We start from the raw sequence: 27,926 nt of genomic DNA, 5'->3' as shown, positions 1-27,926 counted from the left end.
CCTTTGCCCCCGGCCCCGCCCTCCCCGTGGCAAATTCCCCCCCAACGCCGCCGCGCTTCTGCGCACGCGTGACCCCTCCCGCGCGCGGCACCTGGGAGGATTGGACCCCTCCTCTATGGGGCGGCGGCCGTTACCGGTTGGCGCGAGCTAGTCAGCGGGCGTGCGTCCCGCCCAGCGCTTCTAGGGCGGGTGCTCAGACCAGGAGAGCTAGTAGCGAGGCAGTGACGCCGCCGAGAGCCAGCCAATGGGCAGCGGGCGGGCCGGCCCTGGCGGTTCGAACGCTAAGGCAGGGAAAGGGCGGGAGGGGAGAGCCAGCAGTTTGTGGGAGGGCGCGCCAGCCCCGCCTCTGGGCTCGGGTTCCCACCTTCCCTTATCCACCAGACACTTCCCGCGTGGGGCTGGGGTGGCCGGCGGCAAACTAATGACGGTGGTTGGCTAGTGGGCACATCTCCTAGATGCGGACAACCCGGGAGGGTGTGGGAGCCTCAGGCCACCTAGACTCCAGGGGATGGCCTAATGGGGAGAAAAGCTGAAGCCCTTGCCCTGCAGAGCACAAATACTTGGCAGAGTGGATAGTTCCCATTTCTACAGATTTGGGCAATCGCTAATAAAACCTTTATTAAAAGACAAAAAAAAAACAAAACAAAAAAAACTGTTCTTTATTTGATAGACCCAGGTCATACGGCACCCCTTCCCCCCACCCCCCAATAAAGCATCCCTCAGCTGCCCCATCCCCATCCCTAAACACACACACAGGATCTGGATCAGTCTTCATTTCCTGTTAGCCTGGGCCGTACCAATAACACACTGGTTCACCTGCGGACAGGGGGTTTAGACAAGATAAAAACGTTTTCAGAGTAGCCAAAAGTACAGTTTTTCTCCAAGATCACCTCCCACTCCCAATATTAGGGCTGCCCTCAGAAAATACTGAAACCAAGGGCTCTGAAGGCAGGTACAGGCCTCAGTTATGGTTAGTTCTATGCCCACTGACCACACAAAGTCAAAGAGTAGGTGAAAAGCTTGAGAAGGATGGAAGCCACACACAGGAGCAGAGAGAGATGGAGTGTCCATTTCCAGCAATTTCGTGGCCCAGAGACCCCAAGCCCTCCTAATAAGCTAGATAAAACATGAACAACACTCATTTAGGAATCAAGGCTCCTCAGAAAAATAATCCCAAGTCTAGGGCAGGATTTGTACAAAGTGAATCTAGAATAAAGACTACTTGGGTCCTGTCTAAAGGGCACAGGAGCCAACTTAAAGGAGCTCCCACTGGGCAAAGATGGAGCAATTTGAGCATCAGAAAGAATAATGACTACAAAGGATAGATATCAATACATAAGCATCTGTAAAATGATACTCCCCCACCCCCCATAAAAACTCACTTGGTTACCTTTGGAAGTTGCCAAGATATCAACTTCTAATACTAGAAATCGATAAAGAATCTAGCATGTATCCTGCATTTCCTATATGTGCAGAATTTCAGAGTAACCAAATAATACATGGTAAAGGAAAGTACTTTCTAGAAGAAATGTGACTACTACGTGTAGAATGGGAAAATTAAACTCCCTAATGAAATAGAAGATCTAGGTATGAACATTGATAAAATCACTAGGTGAAATCACTAGGTCAACAGGGTATTTTTCAAATGGATAGATCAAGTTGATAACACCCAAATCCAATGATTCGTTTTTATTTCATTAAAAGTAGAACAATTAGATATTTAGGTGCCTCCTGCCTCAACAAAAAGTGTACTGCACCATTTAAGTTTTCTTGTCAGGAAATGTGAGACTGATTCAAATTTAATCAAAGCCCCTAAATCTACTAGATAACAAAAATTATGGAAGAAGGAAGCAACCAGCCAAAATCCAGATTTGGTATATTCTACCAAACAAATGACCCTATTTCTTCAACAAATAAGTATCATAAAAGGTAGTGAGATTCTTACAGATTAAAATAAATTTAAGAGACAATCCAACAAAAAGAAATGAGTGGCCCTTGCTTTGATCCCAATTAGAATAAACCTAATATATAAAAGACATTTGAGACAATCAGGTGAAATTTAACAACATAAATTGGGTATTAGAGGATAGTAAAGAGTTTATGCTTTGGCTGTTAATGATGTTGACAGAACTTTAATCAAACTTGCAAGACAGCAAAGGAAATCCTGATCAAAGCAGAAGACCAGGGCAAGGTGCCAAAGGACCTGACTACTCCCATGGGAGCAACCAATGTCCACTGGGGTAAGCCCGAGTACAGCAGAAGGGCACGCCTGACCAGAGATCCTGAATAAAGCCAGAACCCTCAGGAAGGGAATAGCCAGAGAAAAAACTACCCTCCAGAGACCAACAGTATGGAAACCTTCTGACTTAACTCTAGTGCAGGGAGCATAAATCTCCTAGAGAATTCATGGCACGGCCCTCCTTCCACCTAATGTTTAAGTGTGTTTTGGGGCCTGAATTCACACTATTTGGAATGGTCTGAAAAAAAATGTCTATTTTGGTCCGGAAAATCCCATTTCCAGGAATCTCTCCCTAGATAGTCAGATATAACTGGGGTGCCTAGGTGGCTCAGTCAGTTAGGTGTCTGACTCTTGATTTCAGCTCAGGTCATGATCTCACAGTTCATTGGTTCAAGCCTGGGGTCGGGCTCTGCTTGCTTGGGATTCTTTCTCTCCCTCTTTCTTTGCCTCTCCCCTGTTCATACTTTCTCTCTCAAAATAAATAAATAAACATTAAAAAAAAAAAAAAGATAGTCAGGAGCGCCTGGTGGCTCAGTCAGTTAAGCGTTTGACTTCGGCTCCAGTCATGATCTCACTGTTTGTGGGTTTGAACCCCACATCAGGCTCTGTGCTGACAGCGCAGAGCCTGGAGCCTGCTTCAGATTCTATGTTTCCCTCTCTCTCTGCCCCTCCCCTGCTCATGTTCTGTCTCTCTCTCTCTCAAAAATAAACATTAAAAAAAAAAAAAAGATGGTCAGGTATAACTAAATAAATACAAGATGACATATGTACAAGGTTAGTCAACATGGCCTTGTTTGTAATAGAAATAAAGTGGAAACAATCCAAGTGTCCAGTAGAGGGAACTGGTGGATAAACTTTGGTGCAGCCACACAACGGAGTCCTAGGCAGACATAAAAATAATGGAATGATCTCTGTGTACTAGTGGGGACTAATCTTGGGGCTGTCTTGATAAGCAAAACAAAGTACAGAACTATATATATATATATATATATATATATATATATATATATACATATACATACACACACACACATAGATACATATATATATACACACATATGTATATGAGAGAGATCTTTTATATAAAAAAGAATAAGCACATGCATATTGCCTATATTTGCAAAAAGAAACACTGAAAGGATAAGTAAAATGATAAATGAGAAAAAGGATAGGGCAGGTAGGGAGAAAGGGGTAGACAGGGGGGCTGGTAAAACTTCATTTGTTGTATATAGCTTTTATATAGTTTTGACCTTTTAACTACCTATTTTTAAAAATTAAAAAACCTAAAAGCCAATAGTTAAAAATGAATCTAGAGAGGTAGTGCCCCGGATGCCTGACAAATGCAAATCCTTTCCAGATGAATGTGCCCTTGGCCTAAAGGACTGAAGGGTCAGAATGGAGAAGCCTACAACCACCCAGGGGTCCTGACAGGGCCTGGGCTTGGTGGTAACTGCACCTTGGAGGCAAAGCGTAGGGAGTTGAGGGACTCGGACACGTTCTCTTCCAGAGGGGAAATGTTCACAAACATGAGCCTGTGGAGAGAAGAGAGGGGGCCGAACCCCAGCATCAGTGGCTGAGTAGAGCCTGGACCAGGTTTCCATTTTCCTGCCCCTGACCCCAGCATCACAGTCTCCACCCAATGCCCCCTCCTTTCTAAATCTTATTTATTTAGGTAATCTCTACACCCAACATGGGGCTCAAACTCACGACCCCAAGATCAAGAGTCAGATGCTCCTCTGACTGATCCAGCCAGGCACCCCTCCACCCAACCTCTTCTATCCGTCTGTCCCTTTCACTCACATCTTAGCGCTGCCACCCAGAGAGTTCTGCAGCAGGTAGGTGAGCTTGCTGTTCCGGTAAGGCACATGGGACTCCTTGAGAGTTGAGGGGGATAGGTGATTAGGATAGGACAGGGTTCAGCATGACCAGCCCCAAACCATCCCAGGTCCCACCTGCCAACATCCCCATGCCCACCTTGTTGCTCAAGGCCATGATGACCAGCCCCAGGGTAGACAGGCTGCTGTTAATGGCTTGGGTTTCCCGAAGGCGTTCCCGCTCCCCAGGGCCAAGGGTTAAGCCGGGGTCTAGCCGCTCACTCCCTGCCAGGTCCACAAGGCTGAGGGGGGCCCCACATTGCAGGCCTCGCCCAGCATGCTCCCCAGAGATCTGCAGCTGGAACACACTGTGACTGCGTGATGATCGCTCATTCTGGGCTGTGCGGGCCACAGCCCGGTTCTGGTGGGCCAGATGGAGCAGGGCCTCCACCTGGGGATGGGGAACAGCAAGGGGCAAAAGCAGGCAGGGAGTCAACGCGTAGCTATATCAGTAGCAATTAACAAGAGTCAGCACCTGCCCTCTTGAAGCTTCCTTTCCAGCCAGTGAAGAGACAAAATAAATAAAACGCACAGAATAGCTAAGATACTAAGGAGCAAAAGAAAACAGAATAAGGAGTATGTGAAAGTAGGGTGAGAGTTGCAATTTTAGACACAACCGCCAGAAACAGCTTCAGTACCTTAAACTCCTAAGGCAGCGAGGGAGCAAGCCACTCTGGGAGAGGAACATTCAGGCAAAGGCCCTGCTACAAGAACGTGACTAGCAGGCTAAAGAACAGCCAGGAGGCCAGCATGGCCAGAGTGAACTGGGCAAAAGGAGTAGTAGGAGCTGAGGCCTGAGATGCAGTGGGCCGGGGCCAGAGAACACCCTGGCACACGCGTCACTCCACTCCCTAGTTCTGTACGACGGACAGATCTACCTTCCAGCCCGCCAGCCAATGCTGATGTGGCGACCCATCCGCACAACGTACCCTCCCCTCAGCCTTCGACTTTCTCCTGCTCCCTTCTGCATCCACCTGCATCTGATGCCACCCGATCCATTCCTCCCCGTTTTCCAGTCCCAGGGCCCATCAGTCCTTACCTCTTTCTCACAGGAGACAGGAACATATCGGGCATTGGTGACAGTAAGCTCCTCGCTTCCTGGCCCTGCCCGGCGAATCTCACACTCGCCACCCTGGCCCTTCCGGGTCCCGGTGGCCAGCAGGTCTCGGACAGTCTCATTATAGATCTCTACATAGCTTGCCACAAAGCTGTAGGTCCAGCCCTGGCTGCCCAGCTCCTGGGCCACGGAGAAGAGATGCCGCAGGGCCCGAGGGATCAGCCCCTCCAGCTGGGGGTCTCCCCCAGGCCCACCCTCCATCGTGAAGGTCTTGCCACTGCCTGTCTGGCCGTAGGCAAAGATGCATACTGGGTAGCCATCCAGGGCTGACTGGACAAGCATGGCAATCTCCTCAAACACTTCGTCCTGTCCACTCCCTGGTGGGAAGACCCGGTCAAAGGAGAAGTCATGGCGGGTGGGGGGGGCCGGCGCCCCACTCAGGGTCCCACGACGCTCATCAGATCGGGAGAGGCTGAGGCGGGTTGGAGGATCAGAGGGCCCACCAGGGCCAGAGGGAAACAGGAGGAAGCCAGGGGGTGGGGTGGGCTCCCCTGGAAGGACAGGGCGGACCCGGCAGAACACACGGATATTGCCTTTGAGTTCCTGTAGCTGGTTGTGTAATCGCCGGCGCTCCATCTCTAGCCCATGGAGACGTTCTCCTTGCTCCACTAGTAAGGCCGCCTGGGTTGTAGCCTCCTGGCGCAGAGACGCCACCTCTGCTTGGCTGCCTGACAGAGCTGCTTCTGACGCCTGTAGCCTCCTCTGTCCAGAACGGAACGGACACAGAGGGTGAGACACAACAAGGAAGAAGGACAAGTGGGTGGGGGGTGGAGGTAGGGTGGTCCCTGTCCCCAAGGACTTCAGTCTGGTAAAGAAAGAGGGAAGAAAATAGGAATCATGGTACTAGAATAGGGAGTGCTGTGGGAAGAGCCAGAAGGGGCATAAGGACAATGACATCTAAGCTGACACCCAAAAGTACAGGAGTAAACCCAGGAAAAGATGGAGAACAAAAAGAACATTCTGCAGCGAGGGAAGTATATATGCAAAATGGCCTGAAGAGAAGATTGAGGCATCGGAGAAACTGCAAGGAATTCAATCTAGTTGGTGCTCACCAAGGAGTCAAATGGACATGAGAAGAGGAAGAGAGAATGCCATGGAGATTTGGTTTTATTTTTTTATTAAAAACAATTTTTTTTAATGTTTATTTATGTTTGAGAGAGAGAGACATGCAGAGTGTGAGAGAGGGAGGGGCAGAGAGAGAGAGAAACAGAACTAGAAGCAGGCTCCAGGCTCTGAGCTGTCAGCACAGAACCCAATGCGGGGCTTGAACTCACGAACCGTGAGATCATGACCTGAGCCAAAGTCGGACGCTTAACTGACTGAGCCACCCAGGTGCCCCGGAGATTTGGTTTTAAATGTTTATTTATTTTGGGGGCACCTGGGTGGCTCAGTCAGTTAAGCGTCCAACTTTGTCTCAGGTCGTGATCTTGCGGTCCGTGGGGTTGAGCCCCGCGTCAAGCTCTGTGCTGACATCTCAGAGCCTGGAGCCTGCTTTGGGTTCTGTGTCTCCCTCTCTCTTTGCCCCTCCCCAACTCACACTGTGTGTGTGTGTGTGTGTGTGTGTGTGTGTCAAAAATAAACATAAAAAGAAACTTTTTTTTTTAATTTTTTTTCAACGTTTATTTATTTATTTATTTATTATTTATTTATTTATTTATTTATTTATTTATTATTTATTGGGGGCCACCCAGGCGCCCCAAAAGAAACTTTTTTAAATGTTTATTTTTGAGAGAGAGGAAGAGAGAGAGGCAGAGAGAGAGGGACAAAGGATCTGAAGCGGGCTCTGCGCTGACAGCAGAAAGCCTGATGCAGGGCTCGAACTCACGAACTGTGAGATCATGTCCTGAGCTGAAGTTGGGCACTCAACTGACTGGGCTACCCAAGCACCCTGACTTTTTAAAAAAAATTTTTTTAAGTTTATTTATTTTTGAGAGAGACAGGGACAGCAGAGTTGGGGGGAGGGGCAGAGAGAGAGGGAGAGAGGGAGAATCCCAAGCAGGCTTAGTGCTGTCGGGGCTTGAACTCCCGAAACTGTGAGATCATGACCTGAGCTGAAACCAAAAGTCGGACACTTAACTGACTCAGCCACCCAGGCACCCCACGATTATTATTATTATTTTAAGTAGGCTTCATGCCCAGCACAGCCCAGCGCAGGGCTTGAACTCACAACCCAGAGATCAAGACCTGAGCCGAGATCAAGAGTCAGATGCCTAACCGACTGAGCCACCCAGGCACCCCTGCCATGGAGACTTTTGATCAGGAAAGAAAGAGAGAAAGACAGAGGGGGAGACAGAGGATGAAGGGAGACACAGATCCAGGTGGGAGCTATGAAAGCAAGAAGGACAGGGAGAAGCAGGGCAGACATAAGACACAGTCAGGGGTGGGCTGGGGTGGAGGTTAGAGGACAGACGTGTACTGCCAAAGAAAGGCAGGCAGGGACCCTAAGCCCAAAGAGACTTCAGGGTAACCCAGAAAGAAGGGTTAGCATTTGGTGAGAAGGTGGTCCTTACCTCCTGCTCCTCCAGCCGGGCGGCCAGTCCCCTTCGCTCCTCCTGCAACCCCAACTGTTCTTTCTGGAGCTCTTGCACCAAGCCCTGCTGTGTGCCCAGCTGCTCTTCTAGCTCCAGGACGAGGGCCCTTAGGTTCCCCAATTCCTGTTGGCCCTGCTCGGCCTGGGCCTGCGCCCTGGCCAACTCCCCTTCCAGTGTCCTGCATTCTGCCCCCAGGGACTTGGCCTGTTGTTGGGCCTCCCGGAGCTGGTCCTGTAGCTGTTGGTTCTCCTGGTCCAATGTCTGAGTCCTCTCACGACAGCATTTCAGTTCTGCATTTAGGTCACATAACTGACCCTTTAAGTCCCAGGCCGGACGTTTGGTGGGTTTCCTCCCTCCCAGCACGGGAGCAGCCGCTAACATGGCACAGAAAGGGCAGGGTCAGGGAGGCCTTGGCTTTCTGCCTCTCTTCCCTCCTAGGCTTTAAGGCCTCCACACCTCCTGCTATATCTCTTTCCCCTCCAGACAGGGAGGAGACCAAATGGATGTTTTGGGGTACTCACCATCTCCTCTGTTCCCTGTCCCAGCCCCTCACCTAGTGGTTATGTTTGTCACCTACCTCCAGGCTTCTGGGCAGGAGCAGCAGGGCCTGGTTTCTGATTCTTCAGCGCTAGAGAATTGGGGAGTTAACGTACGGAATCAGCACGGGTGTCCTTTACACACCCTCCCTTTACACACACCTCAAATCTCTTCTCAGCCCCAGCTCTGAAGCACTACTACCTGTGGCAACAGCTGTGGAACATCGGGGTCCTGTCTTCTTGGGAACTTTTGGAGCTGTCAGGAGATGGGGGAGAGGAAAAAGAACAACCAGACTCAGGATGGTGTGAACTCTGGCTGGGCCAGGGGCAGAGGAGTTGCATTTTCTGAGGATTAGAAATAAGACAGCTTCCCTCTTCCCTGAAGTGTGGCCAGCTTCTAAAGGTATCCTTCCCAGGACCAGGAATTACACAATACCCCAAGAAAAAGTTGGACCAAGATAAGCAAAAACAGAACACAGGGAAGAACCACATGTCAAGTATGCTACCATTTATGTAAAAAATATTGGAGACATGTCCATGATAGAACACCCCTGGAAGGACATACAGTTGCTCCTGGGGAAGGGACCTGGTGGCTGGGGGACAGAGGTAGGAGGGAGACTTTTCACTGTATAATAATGACTTCTGTGCCTTTGGAATTTTGAAACAAGTGAAACATATTACCTATTCAAAATATGCTAAAATTGAAAGAAATCTGAAGAGCACTGGACTTCCGTTCCCTTGGTTTCTGTCCACCCCTAGAGCCCACCTGTGGTCTGGCCTTGTGTCTGTGGCACTGTGGTGAGGGCTGGTGCTCTGGGGCGGGATGTGGCAATTTTGGTCACTGTGTCCAGGCCTCGTGTCCTTTTCTGGAGAAAGACAAGAATGGGGTCCATTTACTCTCCCTGATTGAGTTAGACACACAAACTCTCTGTCCCTCTCTCTCACACACACATACATGTACATGTAAAGCTTTCCAAACCCAGCTTACCTTCTCAGGCTCCAAGGCATCCTCCATCTGGTCAGGCCCCCTCTTAAACCTGGTTCCCGGAAGAGGCAGCCGAGAAGGAGCCTTGACCGGGGGTCTTTTTAGCTGTATGTTCCCCCTCACTTCCAACAAGGGGGACCTCTGTTGGGAAAAGAGAGAAGCTTTAGACAACTTCCTGGAGGCCCAAATGTCCCAGGAACTCCCCTTCTTGGCCCCCCCACCCAAACTCTTAACCACCAACAAGCACTGAGTACCTCTTGGGCACAAACTGGGGCCTACAGATTATGTGCCAGCCAAAAGGCAAAGAGAGAAGTGGGACATAATGCAAAAGTGGGAGAAATCTCTAAGGGAAAAGCTGGACAGACGACGCTAAACTTCAGCTAACTTTAAGGGTAGTTACTTAAATAAGCAGAAAGACATGGACATTGTTTTCAGAAGGCAAAACCTCAAACACACACATGATACGGCTGGGAGACCAACGGGCTCTTTGAGCTAGAATGGAGAATCATAAGGGAGAGAGTGGAAGAAAGATAAGGCTGAAGACTAGATGGGAGGAGCAGGTAACATTTTAGAAATTGTTTTAAATACTTCATCTGTATCAGCTTCTTAATCCTTACAGCAGCCCACTGAGAAGTGCTATTATTAGCCTCATTTTGCAGATGAGAGAAGGAAGGCACTGAGAGGGAAAATAGCTTGTCTAAGGTCATCAGCCAGTGAAGGGCAGAGCCAGGGTTAGAATCTACACAGTCTGGTTCCGGAGGCCATGTTTTTAACTGCTAGGGCTGTGATGCCAGGCCTAGGGAAGAGTTTAGTCTTTAGCCTTGCATATGTGGAGAACCAGATACAGCTTCTGATTGGGCATGTGAAAAATATACAAAAGAGTCTATTTATAAAAAATAATGAGGTTGACTTGCATGGAGAAGACTCAGAAGTAGCATGACCCAGTTTGGAGACCACCAAAATCAGGTAAAAGGTGGGGACAGTGGGAAAGAAAGAGAGTGCCTCTCCAAAGCATCTCAATTCAGTGCCTGGGGATTGTCCACTCCACGGCTACTCCTGTCTAGGGTGACCAACCATTCTAGTTTGCCCAGGACTAAAGGGTTTCTGAGGACACAGAACGTTTCTGTGCTAAACACAGGTCCTTCCTATGCAAACCCTACTCCTATCCCACGATCAGGAGAACACCATGTATACAGAACAACTTCTGATCTTCATGAGAGTTAACTTTTATTTACTATTATTTTATTTTATTATCTCATCTCATCTCATCTCATTTCATTTTTGAGAGCAAGAGACTGAGCGTGAGTGGGGGAAGGAGCAGAGAGAGAGGGAGATACAGAATCTGAATCAGGCTCCAGGCTCTGAGCTGTCAGCACAGGGTCCACGCGGGGCTTGAACCCACAAACCGTGAGATCATGACCTGAGCCAAAGTCGGACACCTAACCGACAGAGCCACCCAGCCACCCCAGAAGAGTTCACTTTTACTTCTAAGGCATCTTCTCTTTCAGCTTACTTCATTCACTCGATATTTACTTAGTGCCTGTTATGTGCCAGGAAATGCTCTGGGTTTGGGAGTAACCAAACCACCAGATGTGGTCCCTGCCCTCAAAATGCTCATAGAAAATGGTGAAGAGAAGCATTTAAAGAGAGCATTAAAACTTTACTGAGTGCTATCATAAAAAGTGCCCAGGGGAGGGGATGGGCATATAGTTCAGATGGGGAGAGTGTCAGAGAACACTTCTAAAAAGTCTTTCTAGTCAAAACCTTGAGGATGAGTTGGCCTGATGGCTTGGGCCAAGGACGAGCATCCTAGGCAGAAAGCAAGGAAGGGGGTGCACACAAGGAATGTCAGGTTATTGTGTTCAGCTGACACATGGAGTGTGCACAGAAAGTGGGGAGGTGAAGGCAAGGATTATGGCAGTTGGCATGCCATGATAAGGACGACAAGTGTCTACTGAAGGCAAGAGGGACACTGATGATTTTTAATCAGGAAACTAATATGACTAGATTTGTACCAGAAAAGCAAGTGAAGCAATGTGAAGAATGAATGGAAGCAGAAGATGAGGGCTATGACAGGCAGGGAGTATGCATCACTCCTTTCGTCCTTCATTCAACAAGGATTTGTGGCACTCAGATTTATTGCAAGACTGCTTTGTACCAGACATTGTTTTAGAAGCTGGGGTAAGAGTAATGAACAAAATCCCTGCCCTCCTGGAGCTTACTTTCTAGGGCAGCCTTTCCAAACTGGAGTACAAGATAATTAAGCTCTAAAAAAACGATCCACTTTCTTAATTCTCCCAAGGAAATACACATCTCTCACTATTCCGGATGCAACAGAGAGAAGTTAATCATTAGATGTAAAGAATGCAGTGGAGCAAGAGCTTAACTTTCATAGAAGTCAGTCAAGAGGGGCTGTTTTAGGAGATTAAGGGCTAAAAAGAAATGCATCTGAGAGAGGCCACCCTCTCTTGGGTTCCCCCTCTCTCATGGAAGGTTCTCCTCATTTCTCCAAACTTGAATGGTGGTCTTTCTGTTCTCAGTGGGAATGAAAAGGAGGGGCTGGATTACTGGAAACCAAGTATTGACCTAACTAGGAGCTGGCTTGGCAGTGAGGGAGATGGGGGAAACCGAGTGGACACCAAGATGCCTGTCATGGTTCCAACAACCAAGAGAACAAGAGGAAGGGCTGGTTTTCTTTTGTTTTTTAATTAAGCTTTCATTTAAAAATCATTGCAGACTCAGGGGTGCATGGGTGGCTCAGTTGGTTGAACATCCAACTCTTCATTTCTACTCAGGTCATGATCTCGGGGTTCATGAGACTGAGCCCCACATAGGGCTCTGCGCTGACAGCACGAAGCCTGCTTGGGATTCTCTCTCTCCCTCTCTCTCTGCCCTCCCCACTTGCACTCTGTCCCTCTCTTGAAACAAATAAACATTTAAAAAAAATCACTGCAGATTCACATAAAGTTGTAAGAAACATCACGGAGAATGTGATATATTCAAGGATGTTCACAGAGCCAGCCAGGTGCACCTCAATACATTTTTAAAGGAATGAAATTTGATGTCTACCAACAGGGGAATACTTAAATAAACTGATATATCCAAACCATTGGCTTCTATACAAATAAAAAGCCCCCACCCCAAAAAAAGGAGGTGTCATTTTTTGTTCTGTTGCCTACAGAAATGTATGTACACAAAGAACATTTTTTAATCAATTTAGATTAATCAAATGTATTTTTTTAATTTTATCTTTTTTTAAGTTTATTTTTTTCAGAGACAGTGTGCACAAGAACAGGGGAGGGGCAGAGAGAGAGAGAGAGAGAATTCCAAGCAGGCTCTGCACAGTCAGCACAGAGCCTGATGCAGGGCTCAATCCCACCCATTGTGAGATCATGACCTGAGCCAAAATCAAGAGTCGGATGCCCAACCAACAGAGCCACCCAGATGCCCCCAAATGTAGTGTTAAAACCAAAGTTTTCTTTAAGTATTCCAAGGCTACACACTGAATTTTGTTATAACCAATGCCCTTTGTTCTCTCTACACTGCCACAATGGATCTACTAAAGACCTAACTCCCCGGAATTTGTGTGGGCTCTGAAAAATGTATTCAAAGGCTTATTTATTAAGGAAAACTCCAAAGAGTTTAGTGTTTATTTTTCTTCCGTCTATAATATAAAGCCAGGCACAATGACTCCCAACTTTCCACAATGAGAAGCATAAGAGAAATGTTTCCCCTCAACGTGCACATCAGATCCTACTCTCCTCATCTACTAAGAGAGACCCCTACCAATCCTTCCTTTTCTCCTCTACACCATCGACTTTTCACTCCACTGGATCATTCCTACCTGCTACAACACATGCTATTGTTGTAAAGAGTTTCTTGACTCTACTTTCCCTGCTAGTTTTATCTTTGTTGCCCTTTGCAGCAAAACTCAAAAGTGCTATCTACGTAGCATTCACTATGTCCAGATTCTCTCCTAAACCCATCCCAATCAGGCCTTCACTCTCCCCATTTCACCAGAACCACTCTCCTCAAGGTCACGAGGTCACTCTCCTCATGTTGCTAAGTCAACTCTGCATCTTCCCTTTCCTTGACCCATCAGCAGCATTTGATGCAACTACTCACTCCCTCTTCCTTAATACACTTCCTTCATTTAGCTTCCAGGAGACCATCCTCTCTTGGGTTCCCCATCTCTCATGGAAGGTTCTCCTCATCTCTACAAACTTTAATGGTGCTCTTTCTATTCTCTATCCACATTCCAGTCCACTCTCATGGCTTTAAATACCATCCATATACTGACCACTCCTAGATTTGTATCTCCAGCCCAGACCTTGCAACTGTCTTCTCAATGTGTCCACTTGAAGTCTAATAAATATGCCAAACTTACATCCAAACTCACCTCCTAACATCCAAGCCCCCTTCAAACTCACTCCTCTTACAGCTTTGTCCATCTTAGTTAATATAATTACATCTTCCAGTTGTTCAAGCCAAAAACCCCCAAGGCCTCCCATTTTATTACATTCCATATCTAATGCCAGCAAAGGATGACAGAATCTGACCACGTGTTACTCTTTCCACTGCTACTACCCTGATCCATGTCACCATTATCTCTCAGGTTATCACTTGCCACTGGTTATCAACTGGGGGTGATTTTACTCCCGACAGGACATTTGGCAACGTCTGGAGACAATTTGTCATTGATTAGGTGGGAGCTGCTACCAACATCTAGTGGGTAGAGGCCAGGAACACTGAGAACATCAGACGATGTACAGGACAGCCCCCACAGTAAAAATGTCAGTAGTACAGAAGTTGAGAAAAGCTGCTGTATTCCTCACAGTTCTCCTTGTTTCTATCCTTACCCCCTACCTCTACGCTCAATGTGGCAGCCAGTGACCCTCTTAAAATGTAACACAGATCTTATCTCTGCTTAAAATCATCCAGTGATTTCCCATCTCTCTCAGAGTAAAAGTCAAAGCCCTCACAATGGTTCCTACAAGAAGCAGTGGGGTCAACAATCCCACTCTCCATTCTCTGACTTCCCTTCCAACAACTTGCCTCCTCGCTCACTCCATTTTAGCTTTGTTTTACAATTCTTTAGGACTTGGCTCTAGTAGATTTCCTCGGCCTGGATTGCTCTTCCTTCAATATCCACTAGCCTTTGTCCCTTACCTCCTTCAAAGCTTTATTCAAGGCTCACCTTCTTCATAATGGAGCTTACCAAGACCATTCTATTTAATACTCCATCCTGACAGTTGGCCTCCCCTCCTCCCTCTTAATCTGCTCAGATTTTTCCTTTTCTCCATTGAATTTAACACTTTTTTAGAAGTTTGTTTATCTTTGAGAGAGAGAGCGTGCGCATGCAAAAGTCGGGGAGAGGGGCAGAAAGAGAGAGAGAGAAAATCCCAAGCCCCACATGGGGCTTGATCCCACAAACCATGAGATCATGACCTGAGCCAAAATCAAGACTCTGGATGCTTAACTGACTGAGCCATCCAGGTGCCCCCAGCACTTATCACTTTCTAAGAGAGTTATATAACTTATGACATATTTCCTGTCTCCCCATAAAATAACAGCTTTCCATAGAACAGCATCTATAGAGATGACAGGGATTTGTCTTGTTTATTGCTGCATCCCAAGTATCTACAACTGGGCATGGTACATAATAGGTGCTCAGTAAATATTCTACGCATACATATGAGAAGGCTTCTACTATTTTTCGCTGTCACATCATACTGCTCTGCTCTTTTTTTTTTTTTCCCCCCCGACGGTTCTTTTTTTTTTTTTTTTTAATTTTTTTTTTTCAACGTTTATTTATTTTTGGGACAGAGAGAGACAGAGTATGAACGGGGGAGGGGCAGAGAGAGAGGGAGACACAGAATTGGAAACAGGCTCCAGGCTCTGAGCCATCAGCCCAGATGCTCTGCTCTTTAGTTGTCAGGACACAAAGAGTCTCTCTTCAGGTTGAAACTTGACTCTGGAAAACTCTGAATGTGAAATACGAACAAACAGAGCATCCAGGGAGGAGCCTTTTTCTGGCACCAAAAGTCAGTACACTCTGGCTGTCACACATCTTTCTCCACTGGACAGGGGAGGCTGCAGATGGTTGTGGGGTGCAGCGGCACTGATAAGAAACTAAGTCAACCAGCCTCACGGGGCAGAGATCGCTGTAAACTCTGGGGAAGGAAAGAGAATGAGTCCTTCAGTTCAGATTACCCCATTCCCTCTATCCCCTTTCTACACTCCGAAGCGGCAGCAACCAGGAGAGGACAGGAAAGAACACCAGCAGGGATTTGGCCTCAGGCACCATTTCCCCAGAGGTAAACGGAATCTCAGGACTCTGCCTTCTCAATCACGGACAGCAATCGTCGGTACGAATGGAGAAGTGGGTACCAGTCAGACAATCCTGAGAATTCGAAACGGTAAATCCTGGAGACACGAAAACGAGGAAAGGTGTTTTGAGACTCCCTGAAATTGGAGGAGGGCAGGCAGACGTGCACTCAGACTTTCTGGGGCTGCTCCCTGCCTTCTCCCTCCCTCACCCCTTTCCAATGCGTGGGGACGCGCGGACCTTCGCCTTCCAAGCCGGCAGGACCAAGGCCGGCCGGGAGCCAGGGGCTCGTCAGCATCGGGGGCAGGAGATCCAAAGCGGCTCTTACTCACCTGCGGTTCCATGTCCAGCACCGTGCCGCACGCGCCAGGGGACCACAATAGAAGAGGACAGGGCGCCGGAACTCCTGGGACCCACGTTCTCTCGCCAGCTCGCGACACAAGGGACGCGCGCTCCGAACTCCAGCGATTACCAGCCTAGCGCCACACCCGCCACTTTTGAATTCCAACCGCCGCTACCCTTCTCACCTCCCTCCGCACTCAGGGGCCAATCGTCGCCGTCGCCACAGCCGAGGGCCAATCGCAGCGCCCTCCGCCTCCCGAGGCCACACCCCGCCAAGCCGGCACCTTGTCCTTCCTGCTTCGCCAGCCTGGGGAGGCCGCCTGGTTAGTCACGCTTCCGGCTTCACTTCCACCTCTGTTACCTACTCCTCCTCTAGCAGTAGTTCCTCTGGGCTTCCGGTCGGCCCCTAGCCGCAGGGCTTTAAGTCGGAAAAGGCCTGGAACGCGCCGCTCGAACGTAGCTGGTGTGGGGGCAAACCGCTGGAGGAAAGGCATCACGCGTGCGCAAACGAGGACCCGTTTAGGGCGAGGGACGAGACGAGCTCCCCCTAGCGACTGCAGCAGGGAGCGCACTAGTTAACCCCTACTGGATAGTTGTGATTGCGGTTGGTTGCGCGGCGTTTTCGAGTGGGAGCTGGATCCCTCCCGCGAATGTGAGGGTGGCCGCGTCTGCCCCTTCCCCAGTCATTTTTGTCATTTTTCACCAAACTTAGGGACCGTGGGTGCAACTTGGCGCTCCATGGGAGCCCGACGGTGGGGATTCGAGGTTCAGAGTAGTTTTCTCTGCAGTCCCCCTCTTCACCCTACCTCCTCGGTACCTGGGCGCTAATACTGGAGCTGGCTTAGGAGCCTCGAACCCACAGAGGGCATACTGCTTACATTATGGAGTATTTTATGCTTTTCAGGCTGTCTGCACGTGCATTGTCTCTTAATAATCGCTAATCTTACTATGTGTCAACCGTTTTTGCATCTCTTATCTGCAAGCTGGACGAAGGAGACGAGGTTTAGGAAGGTTAAGTAACAAGTTCAAGGTCATACTGCTGATTAGGAGTGGATCTAGATTCCTTTAGCTTCAAAGTCCAAGCTATCCGTTACCTCACACTTACCTCTAACAACCTTTGTGTCGAGAACAACCAAATCTTACCTGTGAGTAATTTGCAGAGTGATTCTACAGCGTGTATTCATCTGAGTTCCCAACGAACCTGGAGATAGGCAGGACAGGAAATTTATTGATGAGACTGAAAGGCATAGGGAAATCTGTCTTGGTGCATTTTGGGGAATCAAGAGAACTGGAACATAAGCCACCTATCTTCTAAGGCACTGTTTTAACTTGAATTCAACCTGCTTGTGGAGAGAGCAGACTGTGAGGAGACAAAATGTCTGAAAACCCTGTTGTCATCCCCCAATCTTTAACAGCCTAGGAAACCTACAAAAAGCAGGAGCTTGAAAAGAGAGAGGAGGAGTGATGGAGGAAACAAGGAGACCAAGACTTTTTATTTTTTTAATGTTTATTTTTGAGAGAGAGTGCACAAGTGGGGGAGGGCCAGAGAGAGAAGGGGACAGAGGATCATGACCTGAGCCAAAGTCAGCCACTCAACTGACTGAGCCACCCAGGGTCCCCAAGGACACCAACATGTAATGGATGGGTAAAGAGGGAGAATTGAGAAGAAACATACAGCAAAAGGCATTTCTCAAAAATTAATGTTAGACTAGGAGAAATATGGACACATACATTAAAGGGGAAGCAGTTTATTCGTGTCAATTGATGCATAAAAACTACTCAAAACATTCAGCATCTATTGATACAAAAGAACACCCCATAACCTGATGAAGTATATCTTCAAAAACCCAACAGCACACATCACAGTAATGATGCAATGTTGAAAGCATTTCTGCTAAGGTGAGAAACACCAGAGTGGCTCGGTTAGTAAAGCATCAACCTCCTTTTTCAGCTCAAGTCATGATCTCACTGTTCCTGAGATTGAGCCCCCACATCAAATCTCCACCTAGGATTCTCTCTCTCCCTCTCTCTCTGCACCCCCTTCAAAATAAATGAATAAACTTAAAAAAAATTACATTCAAAACAACATTTTACTCACAATGCCCATTTCTCTAGTGACTTTCAGAAATTACTTAGATATTGCACAGAAAAATATTTTTCAATAAAAATATGCCATTTGGTTACATGAACATATACATATGTAAGTCAAGCTGTACACTTTATTTATTCACTTTATGTTTGTTTTTTAAAAAAAAACTTTTTTTAACGTTTATTTATTTTTGAGACAGAGAGAGACAGAGCATGAACAGGGGAGGGGCAGAGAGAGAGGGAGACACAGAATCCAAAGCAGGCTCCAGGCTCTGAGCTGTCAGCACAGAGCCCGCCATGGGGCTCGAACTCACGGACCGTGAGACCTGAGCCAACGTCAGACACTTAACCAACCAAGCCACCCAGGCGCCCCTATTCACTTTATGTTTGGTTGCAATAAAAATTTTATTTTTTTGTCTCAAAAGTTTTTATGGGTAATTGTTGTTGTTGTTGTTTTTTAATTTACATGCAAGTTAGTTAGCATATAGTGCAACAATGATTTCAGGAGTAGATTCCTTAATGTCCCTTACCCATTTAGCCCATCCCCCCTCCCACAACCCCTCCAGAAACCCTCTGTTTGTTCTCCATATTTAAGAGTCTCTTATATTTTGTCCCCCTCCCTGTTTTTACATTATTTTTGCTTCCCTTCCCATGTGTTCATCTGTGTCTTAAAATCCTCATATGAGTGGGGTGCCTGGGTGGCAGTCGGTTAAGTGTCCGACTTAGCTCAGGTCACGATCTCGCGGTCCGTGAGTTCGAGCCCTGCGTCAGGCTCTGGGCTGATGGCTCAGAGCCTGGAGCCTGCTTCCGATTCTGTGTCTCCCTTGCTCTCTGTCCCTCCCCCATTCATGCTCTGTCTCTCTCTGTCTCAAAAATAAACGTTAAAAAAATTTTTTTAATAAAAAAAAATCCTTATATGAGTGAAATCATGTATTTGTCTTTCTCTGAATGACTACTTTACTTTCACTTAGCATAATACTCTCTAGTTCCATCCATGTAGCTGCAAATGGCAAGATTTCATTCTTTTTGATTGCCAAATAATACTCCATTGTATAGATATACCACATCTTCTTTATCCATTCATCCCTTGATGGACATTTGGGCTCTCTCCATACATGGGCTATTGTTGATAGTGCTGCTATAAACATAGGGAAGCGTGTGCCCCTTCGAAACAGCATACCTATATCCCTTGGATAAATGCCTAGTAGTGCAATTGCTGGGTCATAGGGTAGTTCTATTTTTAGTTTTTTGAGGAACCTCCATACTGTTTTCCAGAGTAGCTGCACCAGTTTGCATTCCCACCAGCAGTTCAAAAGAGATCCTCTTTCTCTGCATCCTTGCCAACATCTGTCGTTGCCTGGGTTGTTAATGTTCGCCATTCTGACAGGTGTGAGGTGGTATCTCATTGTGGTTTTGATTTGTATTTCCTTGATGATGCGTGATGTTGAGCATTTTTTCATGTGTCGGTTGGCCATCTGGATGTCTTCTTTGGAGAAGTGTCTATTCATGTCTTTTGCCCATTTCTTCACAGAATTATTTGTCTTTTGGGTGTTGATAAGTTCTTTATAGATTTGGGATACTAACCCTTTATCTGATATTTCTTTGCAAATATCTTCTCCCATTCTGTCAGTTGCCTTTTAGTTTTGCTGATTGTTTCCTTCGCTGTGCAGAAGCTTTTTATGTTGATGAGGTCCCAATAGTTCATTTTTGCTATTGTTTACCTTGCCTCTGGAGACATGTTGAGTAAGAAGTTGCTGTGGCCCAAGTCAAAGAGGTTTTTGCCTGCTTTCTCCTCAAGGATTTTGATGCCTTCCTATCTTACATTTAGGTATTTCATCCATTTTGAGTTTATTTTTGTGTATGGTGTAAGAAAGTGGTCCAGGTTCGGGGCACCTGGGTGGCTCAGTCTGTTGAGTGTCTGACTTCAGCTCAGGTCATGATCTCTCTGTCTGTGAGTTCAAGCCCCCGTCAAGCTCTGTGCGGACAGCTCAGAGCCTGGAACCTACTTCAGATTCTGTGTCTCCCTCTCTCTCTGCCCCTCCTCGACTCATGCTCTGTTTGTCTCTCTCTGTCAAAAATAAATAAACATTGGGGCGCCTGGGTGGCTCAGTCAGTTGAGTGTCCGACTTCAGCTCAGGTCATGATCTTGCTGTCTATGAGTTCAAGCCCCACATCGGGTTCTGTTCTGACAGCTCAGAGCCTGGAGCCTGCTTCCAATTCTGTGTCTCCCTCTCTCTCTGTCCCTCTCCCCCTCACGTTCTGTCTCTTTCTCTCAAAAATAAATAAACATTTAAAAAAATTAAAAAAAGAAAGTGGTCCAGGTTCATTTTTCTGCATGTCGCTGTCTAGTTTTCCCAGCACCACTTGCTGAAGAGACTGTCTTTATTCCATTGGATATTCTTTCCTGCTTTGTCAAAGATTAGTTGGCCATATATTTGTGGGTCCATTTTCTGGGTTCTCTATTCTGTTCCATTGATCTGAGTGTCTGTTCTTGTGCCAGTACCATACTGCCTTGATGATTACAGGTTTGTAATACAGCTTGAAGTCCGGGATTGTGATGCCTCCTGCTTTGGTCTTCTTTTTCAAGATTGCTTTGGCTATTCAGGGTCTTTCCTGATTCCATACAAATTTTAGTATTGTTTGTTCTAGCTCTGTGAAGAATGCTGGTGTTATTTTAATAGGGACTGCATAGAATATGTAGATTGCTTTGGGGAGTAATTGACATTTTAACAATATTTGTTCTATCCAGGATCATGGAATCTTTTTCCTTTTTTTTTGTGTCTTCAATTTTTTTCATAAACTTTCTACAGTTTATAGATTCAGTGTATAGGTTGCAGTAAAAATTTTAATAAAAATATACGATTTGCAATAGCAACAAAAATATAAAGTACTTGAGAATAAATTTAACAATAGGTGTACAGGCCCTTTGCAGATAAAATGATAAGGCTTTACTGAAAGATATTAAAGAAAATCGAAATTAATGGAGAGAGATACTGTGCACTTAGAAGAACGACCTGATATTGTAAAGATGTCCGTTCTCTCTCCATGACCTCAGTGTGGGGCCAAGGGGGATGATAAGAGTCTTCTATGCCCAGTCCTGGTACAGTCTCACCCATCTGCCCATCTCAGGAGCAGACTGAGTGGGACAGCCCTTGGTGGGCCTTTACTCCTCCCCAGAGATTTCCTCCTGCAAGCTGAGGAGTTTTTCTTACCTTGCAAATCACATTCCTGAATCCCTCATCCCTTTCTCCCCCTGCTTCCCTTTCTGGCTTGTCTCGCCCTTTGCAGATCTCTCCACAGATGGCAAGGTGGGCTGTAAAGTTAACCTTGATTATGTCTGAAAGATGTCAACCCTTCACACACCCCCCATCCTACCCCAGCAAATTCTTGTGTTCGCCTTCCTGGAAGGTGTGTTACTTAGCCCCTCACCCTTGCAGGTATTCTGCCTCTGTTACCCTCTCCCACAAAATTTGTTGTCAGTTTTGATCCTCAGCCCCCTTGGTCTCAGAGTAGGGTGACAATCCAGCAGTTCTGTGACTATACTAAAAACCACTGGTTTGTACGTTTTAATTTTGTTCATGTTTATTCATTTTTTTAGAGAGAGACAGACAGACAAACATAGTACAAGTGGAGGAGGGGCAGAGAGAGAGGGAGACACAGAATCTGAAGCAGGTTCCAGGCTCCGAGCTGTCAGCACAGAGCCCGACGCGGGGCTGGAACTCACGAACTGTGAGATCATGAACTGAGCCTAAGTTGGACGCTTAATTGGCTGAGCCACCTAGGCACCCCTGATTTGTACATTTTAAAAGGTGAATTTTATTTCTCAGAACTATTATGAAAAGCTTTAATAGGCCATTCGGCTTTCAAGTACAATTCATTCAACATGTTTGAAGTGCCCACTCATACCATGTATACTCTGCTAGGCTTTGACGAAGGAGACACACACAGTCTCTTACCTATCAGAGCTACAAGTTGGGGAGTAAAGATACAAGTTGGGGAGTAAAGAGGTCGCAAAGGATGGGTCGAGCTTTGTGGGTCTGAGAGGACCCAGCCAGAGGTGATTGATTTCCCCTAAAGTTATTCTCCCTTTATCCCAGGGTTTTATTTGGTAACACAACCAAGGCATAGATAGATACTGGTCCTGTGAGGTGGAGACCCACCCATCTCCACAGAGTAAGTCATGGCAAGGAGTAGGCCTGTGGTTTATTCTGGAGAAGGAGGCCTCCAGTTTTTCCCCGAGTGTCCCGCCACTGCGGTGCCTCCCAGATCCTTGTCTACAGTCTCTAGGGGAAAGGGTGCAGAGAAGCTCTCCAGGGGCCCCCACAAGCTCACCTTCTGGGAACACAGCAGAAGAGGAGCCCTATTCCAGGCCACTTGCCCCAAATCCACAAGTGACAATCATGGGTGTTTCTTCAGGCACCAAGATTTGAGTAGCCCACGGGAGAAGAACATAACTACCATTAGGTCTGAGGTGCACTATCAGCCTTTTGTCCCCCAGGGAAAGAAGTATTTGGAGTGGGAGAAAAACCACTAATATTGTCGAGGCTGTGTAGGAAGTGAAGCCCAAGATGGCATGAAGACCGGGCAATTCAAAGTGTGCCAGGGCACGGGGAGTACTTTCACATTTTGTACCGCACGAATGCATTACACAATAAGATGAAAAGAAAATGAGAAAAACGAAATATGCCTCCCTGTCAGATTGGTACTCCCATACATTATTGGTACTTCTTTTCTAGAAGTTTAGGAAACTTGAAAGTGCCAACACCTCTTTTTGTTTTTCTTAATGTTTATTTATTTTTGAGGGGTGGGGGAGACACAGAATCTGAAGCAGGCTCCAGGCTCCGAGCTGTAAGCACAGAGTCCGACGCGGGGCTCGAACCCACAAACCGTGAGATCATGACCTGAGCCGAAGTTGGACGCTTAACCGACCGAGCCACCAGGTGCCCCAGTACTGACACCTCTTAAAGTAATATTCCAATTTAAGAATTTGGTTTAAGGAAATAATAAAAAATGCGCACAAAAATTTACAAAAGTAAAGTGTTGTAAACAACCAAAGTTTCCACTAATGGATAATTATTAAACAGAAGATGACAAAATTATGATGCAAATTTAATTTACAAGTATTGATAATAACACATATATACATATATATGTGTGTATGTATGTATACACACACACACACACACACACACACACACACACATACATATAGTATACTTATCAGGGACAGTGTGCCTTCTATGTGTGCTGCTGCTGGTGATTCAATCCTGAGCCCTAACTCACCTAGCCCTGCCCTCAGGGAACTTAGAGTCAATTGAAGAGACTCACCTTAAACACAGCCATACCATTCAGTGTACAACTGTAAAATGAGATGAACTCTAAGGAAGAAAAGCATTTGAGAACATGTGGAACATCATGCAGCCACTGCGAGTAGTGATTCTGGAGACTCTACAGTAACAAGTGTGCCATAATGATACATTTGTGGGAATGCAAGCTGGTGCAGCCGCTCCGGAAAACAGTATGGAGGTTCCTCAAAAAAACTAAAAATAGAACTACCCCACGACCCTGCAATTTTACTATTAGGCATTTATCCACAGGATACAGGTGGGCTGTTTTGAAGGGACACATGCACCCCCATGTTTATAGCAGCGCTTTCAACAATAGGCAAAGTATGGAAAGAGCCCAAATATCCATTGATGGATGAATGGATAAATAAAATGTGGTATACACACACACACACACACACACACACACACACACACAATGGAGTATGACTCAGCAATCAAAAAGAATGAAATCTTGCCATTTGCAACTGCGTGGATGGAACTGGAGGGTATTATGCTAAGTGAAATTAGAGAAAGACAAAAATCATATGACTTCACTCATATGAGGACTTTAAGAGACAAAACAGATGAACATAAGGGAAGGGAAACAAAATCATATAAAAACAGGGAGGGGGACAAAACAGAAGAGACTCATAAATATGGAGAACAAACTGAGGGTTACGGGAGGGGTTGTGGGAGGGGGGATGGGCTAAATGGGTCGGGGGCACTAAGGAATCTACTCCTGAAATCATTGTTGCACTATATGCTAACTAATTTGGACGTAAATTTTAAAAAATAAAAAATAAAATTAAAAAAATAAAAATAAAAAAATAAATGATACATTTTAAAAGACCATAATTCAACCTTGGTTCAAATCACTTGTCACTGTTACAAGTGACAGTGATATCTTACGGGAAGTGTTGCAAGAAAAGAATTTCATTGACATGAAGTCTTTCAGTGCAGCTTAGGTACAGGTTACAGGTACAGGTACAGGTACAACTATGGGTACAGGTACAGATATAGGTACAGACAGTATGTATCAAGTACAATGGGCCAACATTTGGCCAAGGGGAAGAAGCTTTTCCAAAATTATTTTTGGCATGCTCTGTTTCTAGTTAAAGCGTAACTACCATTTTATTTTATGTTTTTAATTTATTTTCTAAAGTTTATGTATTTTTGAGAGAGGGGAGGGGCAGAGAGAGAGAGAGAGAGAGAGAGAGAGAGAGAGAATCCCAAGCAGGCTCTGCACTGTCAGCCAGAGCCCGATGTGGGGCTTGATTCACGAACCGTGAGATCATGACCTGAGCCGAAATCAAGAGTCTGACACTCAACCAACTAAGCCACCCAGCACCCCTCATTTTATTATTTATTTATTTACTTTTCCGTTTCATTTTAAAAAGTGGGATAAAATCAGGCAGCCTCTGGGATAGGCTATTTCTAACTCCAGAAATTATAACCTACAATTGAAGGCTTTGATGATAGGCTTTTTATGAAAGGAAATTGCATTTGTCGAGACTATTTGTTATAGCAAATTGTGTTTGTTTACTTCATGTTGAAACTATATTTGTTATGTGAAATTACATTTGTACATTCACCTTATATTGATAGCCTCCTGTTTGAGACCTTGCTGATTTTGTTACAATTAATCAAATCTGCATATTATCTTGCCAAGTTAGATTCCAAATCTAGAATATCCCTCCTTGTTAGTTATTCAAGTAAAAAAAAAAAAGGTATTATAGCACATTTGCTTTCAGAAACACATCACTGCATCTGGATCCTCCACAAAGGAGAGCATTTATGATTTAAGGTGAGTGAAGAAGTCTGCCCCCCTGGGGGGACTTGTATATACACTACATTCAAAATTGCGTTTGGGAAAAAAGAGGATGCATAAGAAAAAGAGTGGGGAAAAATAATCAAAATGCAAAACTTTTCACTACATTTTCAAATGTCATGTAACATGGCTATAATACCTAGGTATGAAAAATTCTTTTAAAAAGATTTCCCTGAGACTGAGAATTAAATCTGCCCCCCAGGCCCCCCAAGGATCCACTGAAATGTTGAGATGTTTCTGTGGACACAAAGATTGGATGGGGAACATTGGAAAATTCCTGTTTGCATTTTTCTACCCAAAAACTAATAGAGATTTTTAGTCCACGTGGTAATTATTTCTCCAGTGACTTTCCAGTTCTCAAAAAGATAAGAGAGCTCCTGACATTAACTACAAACAGATGGCTGGATTCTCTCTGGCCATCTCATCTTTCTCCCTACTCTCCCAGACTATCCAAACACAGCTAACAGCACAGATCTGGAAGAGGAGGGGAAATGAGATTGGGGATGAGAATGCCCACGGGACATTGGGCATGAGGGAATCTTCAGAGGCCAGGCATCATCCAAGTTTCACCTCACGCTGCTACGGGAATGTTCTTTTTTTTTTTTTTTTAATTTTTTTTTCCAACGTTTATTTATTTTTGGGACAGAGAGAGACAGAGCATGAACGGGGGAGGGGCAGAGAGAGAGGGAGACACAGAATCAGAAACAGGCTCCAGGCTCTGAGCCATCAGCCCAGAGCCCGACGCGGGGCTCGAACTCCCGGACCGCGAGATCGTGACCTGGCTGAAGTCGGACGCTCAACCGACTGCGCCACCCAGGCGCCCCAGGAATGTTCTTTTTAACCATGTGTCCGGATCACAGAATTCCACTACTACTAACCATATTCAATGAACGTCCTAGAGAGTTTCTCATAAAGGAAATTTTCATATCCAGACTGGGAAATAACTGGTCACTTAAGTAGGCCAGAGGTTGGGTTAGATGAAAGAAATGTGGCTTTCTATATTTTACTGTCATTTCTTTGATGGAAAATGCAAGTTGGTCAATAAAAAGGGAGTGAATGCATACGATCCCTCCCTGGAGATACGAAGACCTCCGTCTCCAGTCTCCAGTCCCCATTGCCAAGGAGGCATCACTCACCACCACCACACCCTCCATCTGCAGGGGTAAGCCTCCCAAGAGACAGCCACTCCCTGAGTAAGGTCCATTATCACACTGAAAAGCAATGTCAAAGATCCAGGGAAGATACACCCTTTAGATCTAAGGAATCATCTTCCTTTCTTTGGTCAGTGCTCCTCAGAAAAAATTAGTCATAAAAGAAAAAAAAAAAAAGGTGCTACTACCCTTAATAACATTTTGCTTCATTTTTTATCCAGAATACAAATTCAGTATAAGAAGCACTCCCATCAGTAACTGCTTCTTTGGAAAGGCAACAGTTAGTGGTCTCCCTCCCCCTGGATTTTGAAATGTGTTACCTGATTTGCTTGGGCCTGGGAGATGCCAAGAATCATCAACACCCAAGGGCCTGGAAGTTGTAAGACGCTGCAGCTGAGTGTATCTGGAAGCCTATGCCTGAGTCCTGACATTAGGGAAGAAAGGCCCTGGAAGAGTTTTATGGAAGAAAATTGATTCTTGCTTATAGAGAAGAAGTGGAACAAGAAGCAGATAATATTTTGAAGGATGCTGATATCAGCGATTCCCTGTGGTTGATGATCCATTTGGGGCTACAACACACAGTGATCTCATTCTGAGAGCAACAAAACTGGGAATCTCTCATCGAGTTATTCAAAATGCTCTCATAATAGATGCTTAGGCTGCTGTTTTGTAGTTAGGTTTACAGTTGTATAAATTGGGAGAGCCAGGTTCTATCGTTTCCCGGACAGGCACTTGGACACTGGAAAGCTTTTTTGACAAAGTGAAGAACAGACAAAATGGCACACATGCGTCGTGCTTACTAGATATTGAAATAAAGGAGTAGTCTTTGGAACATCTAATCGAAGGAAGACTTACAAACCTCCTTGGTGTATGAATGAAAATCAAGCAGCCCAGCAACTTCTGGAGATTGTTCAGAATCAAAGAATATGAGAAGAATCAGCAGCCACCAAGGAGACACTGTGTTAGCTTAGCCAGGGTTGGAGCTAAGGACCAGAAAATTGCAGCCAGCCCTTGCAGCAAACATGCACCATGAACTTGGAAGGACCATTTCACTCCTTAATTATCACAGGAGACAACATGCGTCTGTTGGAGATGGAGATGCTAAGCCTGTTTTCCATACGGGAAAACGGCCCAGAATCCCCAAGCATTGATGGGCTCCGAACATTGACATTTTCTATTGTTAGATGGTTGATTTCAGTCATACATGCCTGTACACGTGTTTGTATAACACACTGAACAGTTCTTTTGGTTTATTTAGTAAGTTTAAAACAAATGACCAAGAAGAAAGATGTTGACTCAACAATTAAAACAAAACAAAACAAAAAGAATACTTTTAAAAAAATTTTTTTAACGTTTATTTATTTTTTTGAGACAGAGAGACAGAGCATGAACAGGGGAGGGTCAGAGAGGGAGACACAGAATCTGAAACAGGGTCCAGGCTCTGAGCTGTCAGCACAGAGCCCGATGCCGGGCTCGAATTCACGGACTGTGAGATCATGACCTGAGCCGAAGTCGGCCGCTTAACCGACTGAGCCACCCAGGCGCCCCAAGAGAATACTTTTTTACAGCATGGAGCCAGA

The 27,926-nt window shown here is 45.9% G+C and overlaps 1 protein-coding gene and 1 pseudogene across 3 annotated transcripts; one reads left to right on the top strand and one right to left on the bottom strand.

Moving 5' to 3' along the window:
- Window positions 1-58: 58 nt before the first annotated feature.
- On the bottom strand, window positions 59-16,560 carry KIFC1 (kinesin family member C1). 3 transcript variants are annotated; one of them, XM_047860122.1, is made up of 12 exons: window positions 16,138-16,560; window positions 9,286-9,423; window positions 9,064-9,163; window positions 8,500-8,553; window positions 8,339-8,389; window positions 7,741-8,135; window positions 5,153-5,932; window positions 4,214-4,504; window positions 4,040-4,113; window positions 3,696-3,771; window positions 753-816; window positions 59-281 (listed from the first exon to the last, which is right to left on the bottom strand). In XM_047860122.1, the coding sequence occupies exons 2-11, from the start codon at window positions 9,310-9,312 to the stop codon at window positions 772-774; spliced, it is 1,893 nt and encodes a 630-aa protein (XP_047716078.1). In that variant the 5' UTR covers window positions 9,313-9,423; window positions 16,138-16,560; the 3' UTR covers window positions 59-281; window positions 753-771. The 3 variants fall into 3 exon arrangements, with proteins under 3 accessions (XP_047716078.1, XP_047716076.1, XP_047716077.1); XM_047860120.1 differs by lacking the exon at window positions 16,138-16,560 and adding an exon at window positions 15,943-16,122; XM_047860121.1 differs by lacking the exons at window positions 59-281; window positions 16,138-16,560 and adding an exon at window positions 15,943-16,122 and having other exon boundaries at window positions 701-816.
- LOC125166277 (diphthine methyl ester synthase-like) lies at window positions 10,174-27,648 on the top strand (annotated as a pseudogene).
- The last annotated feature ends 278 nt before the right edge of the window (window positions 27,649-27,926 follow it).

Source organism: Prionailurus viverrinus, chromosome B2 (assembly GCF_022837055.1).
Source record: "Prionailurus viverrinus isolate Anna chromosome B2, UM_Priviv_1.0, whole genome shotgun sequence".
Lineage (NCBI taxonomy): Eukaryota > Metazoa > Chordata > Mammalia > Carnivora > Felidae > Prionailurus > Prionailurus viverrinus.
This window is presented reverse-complemented; position numbering and strand designations above follow the sequence as displayed.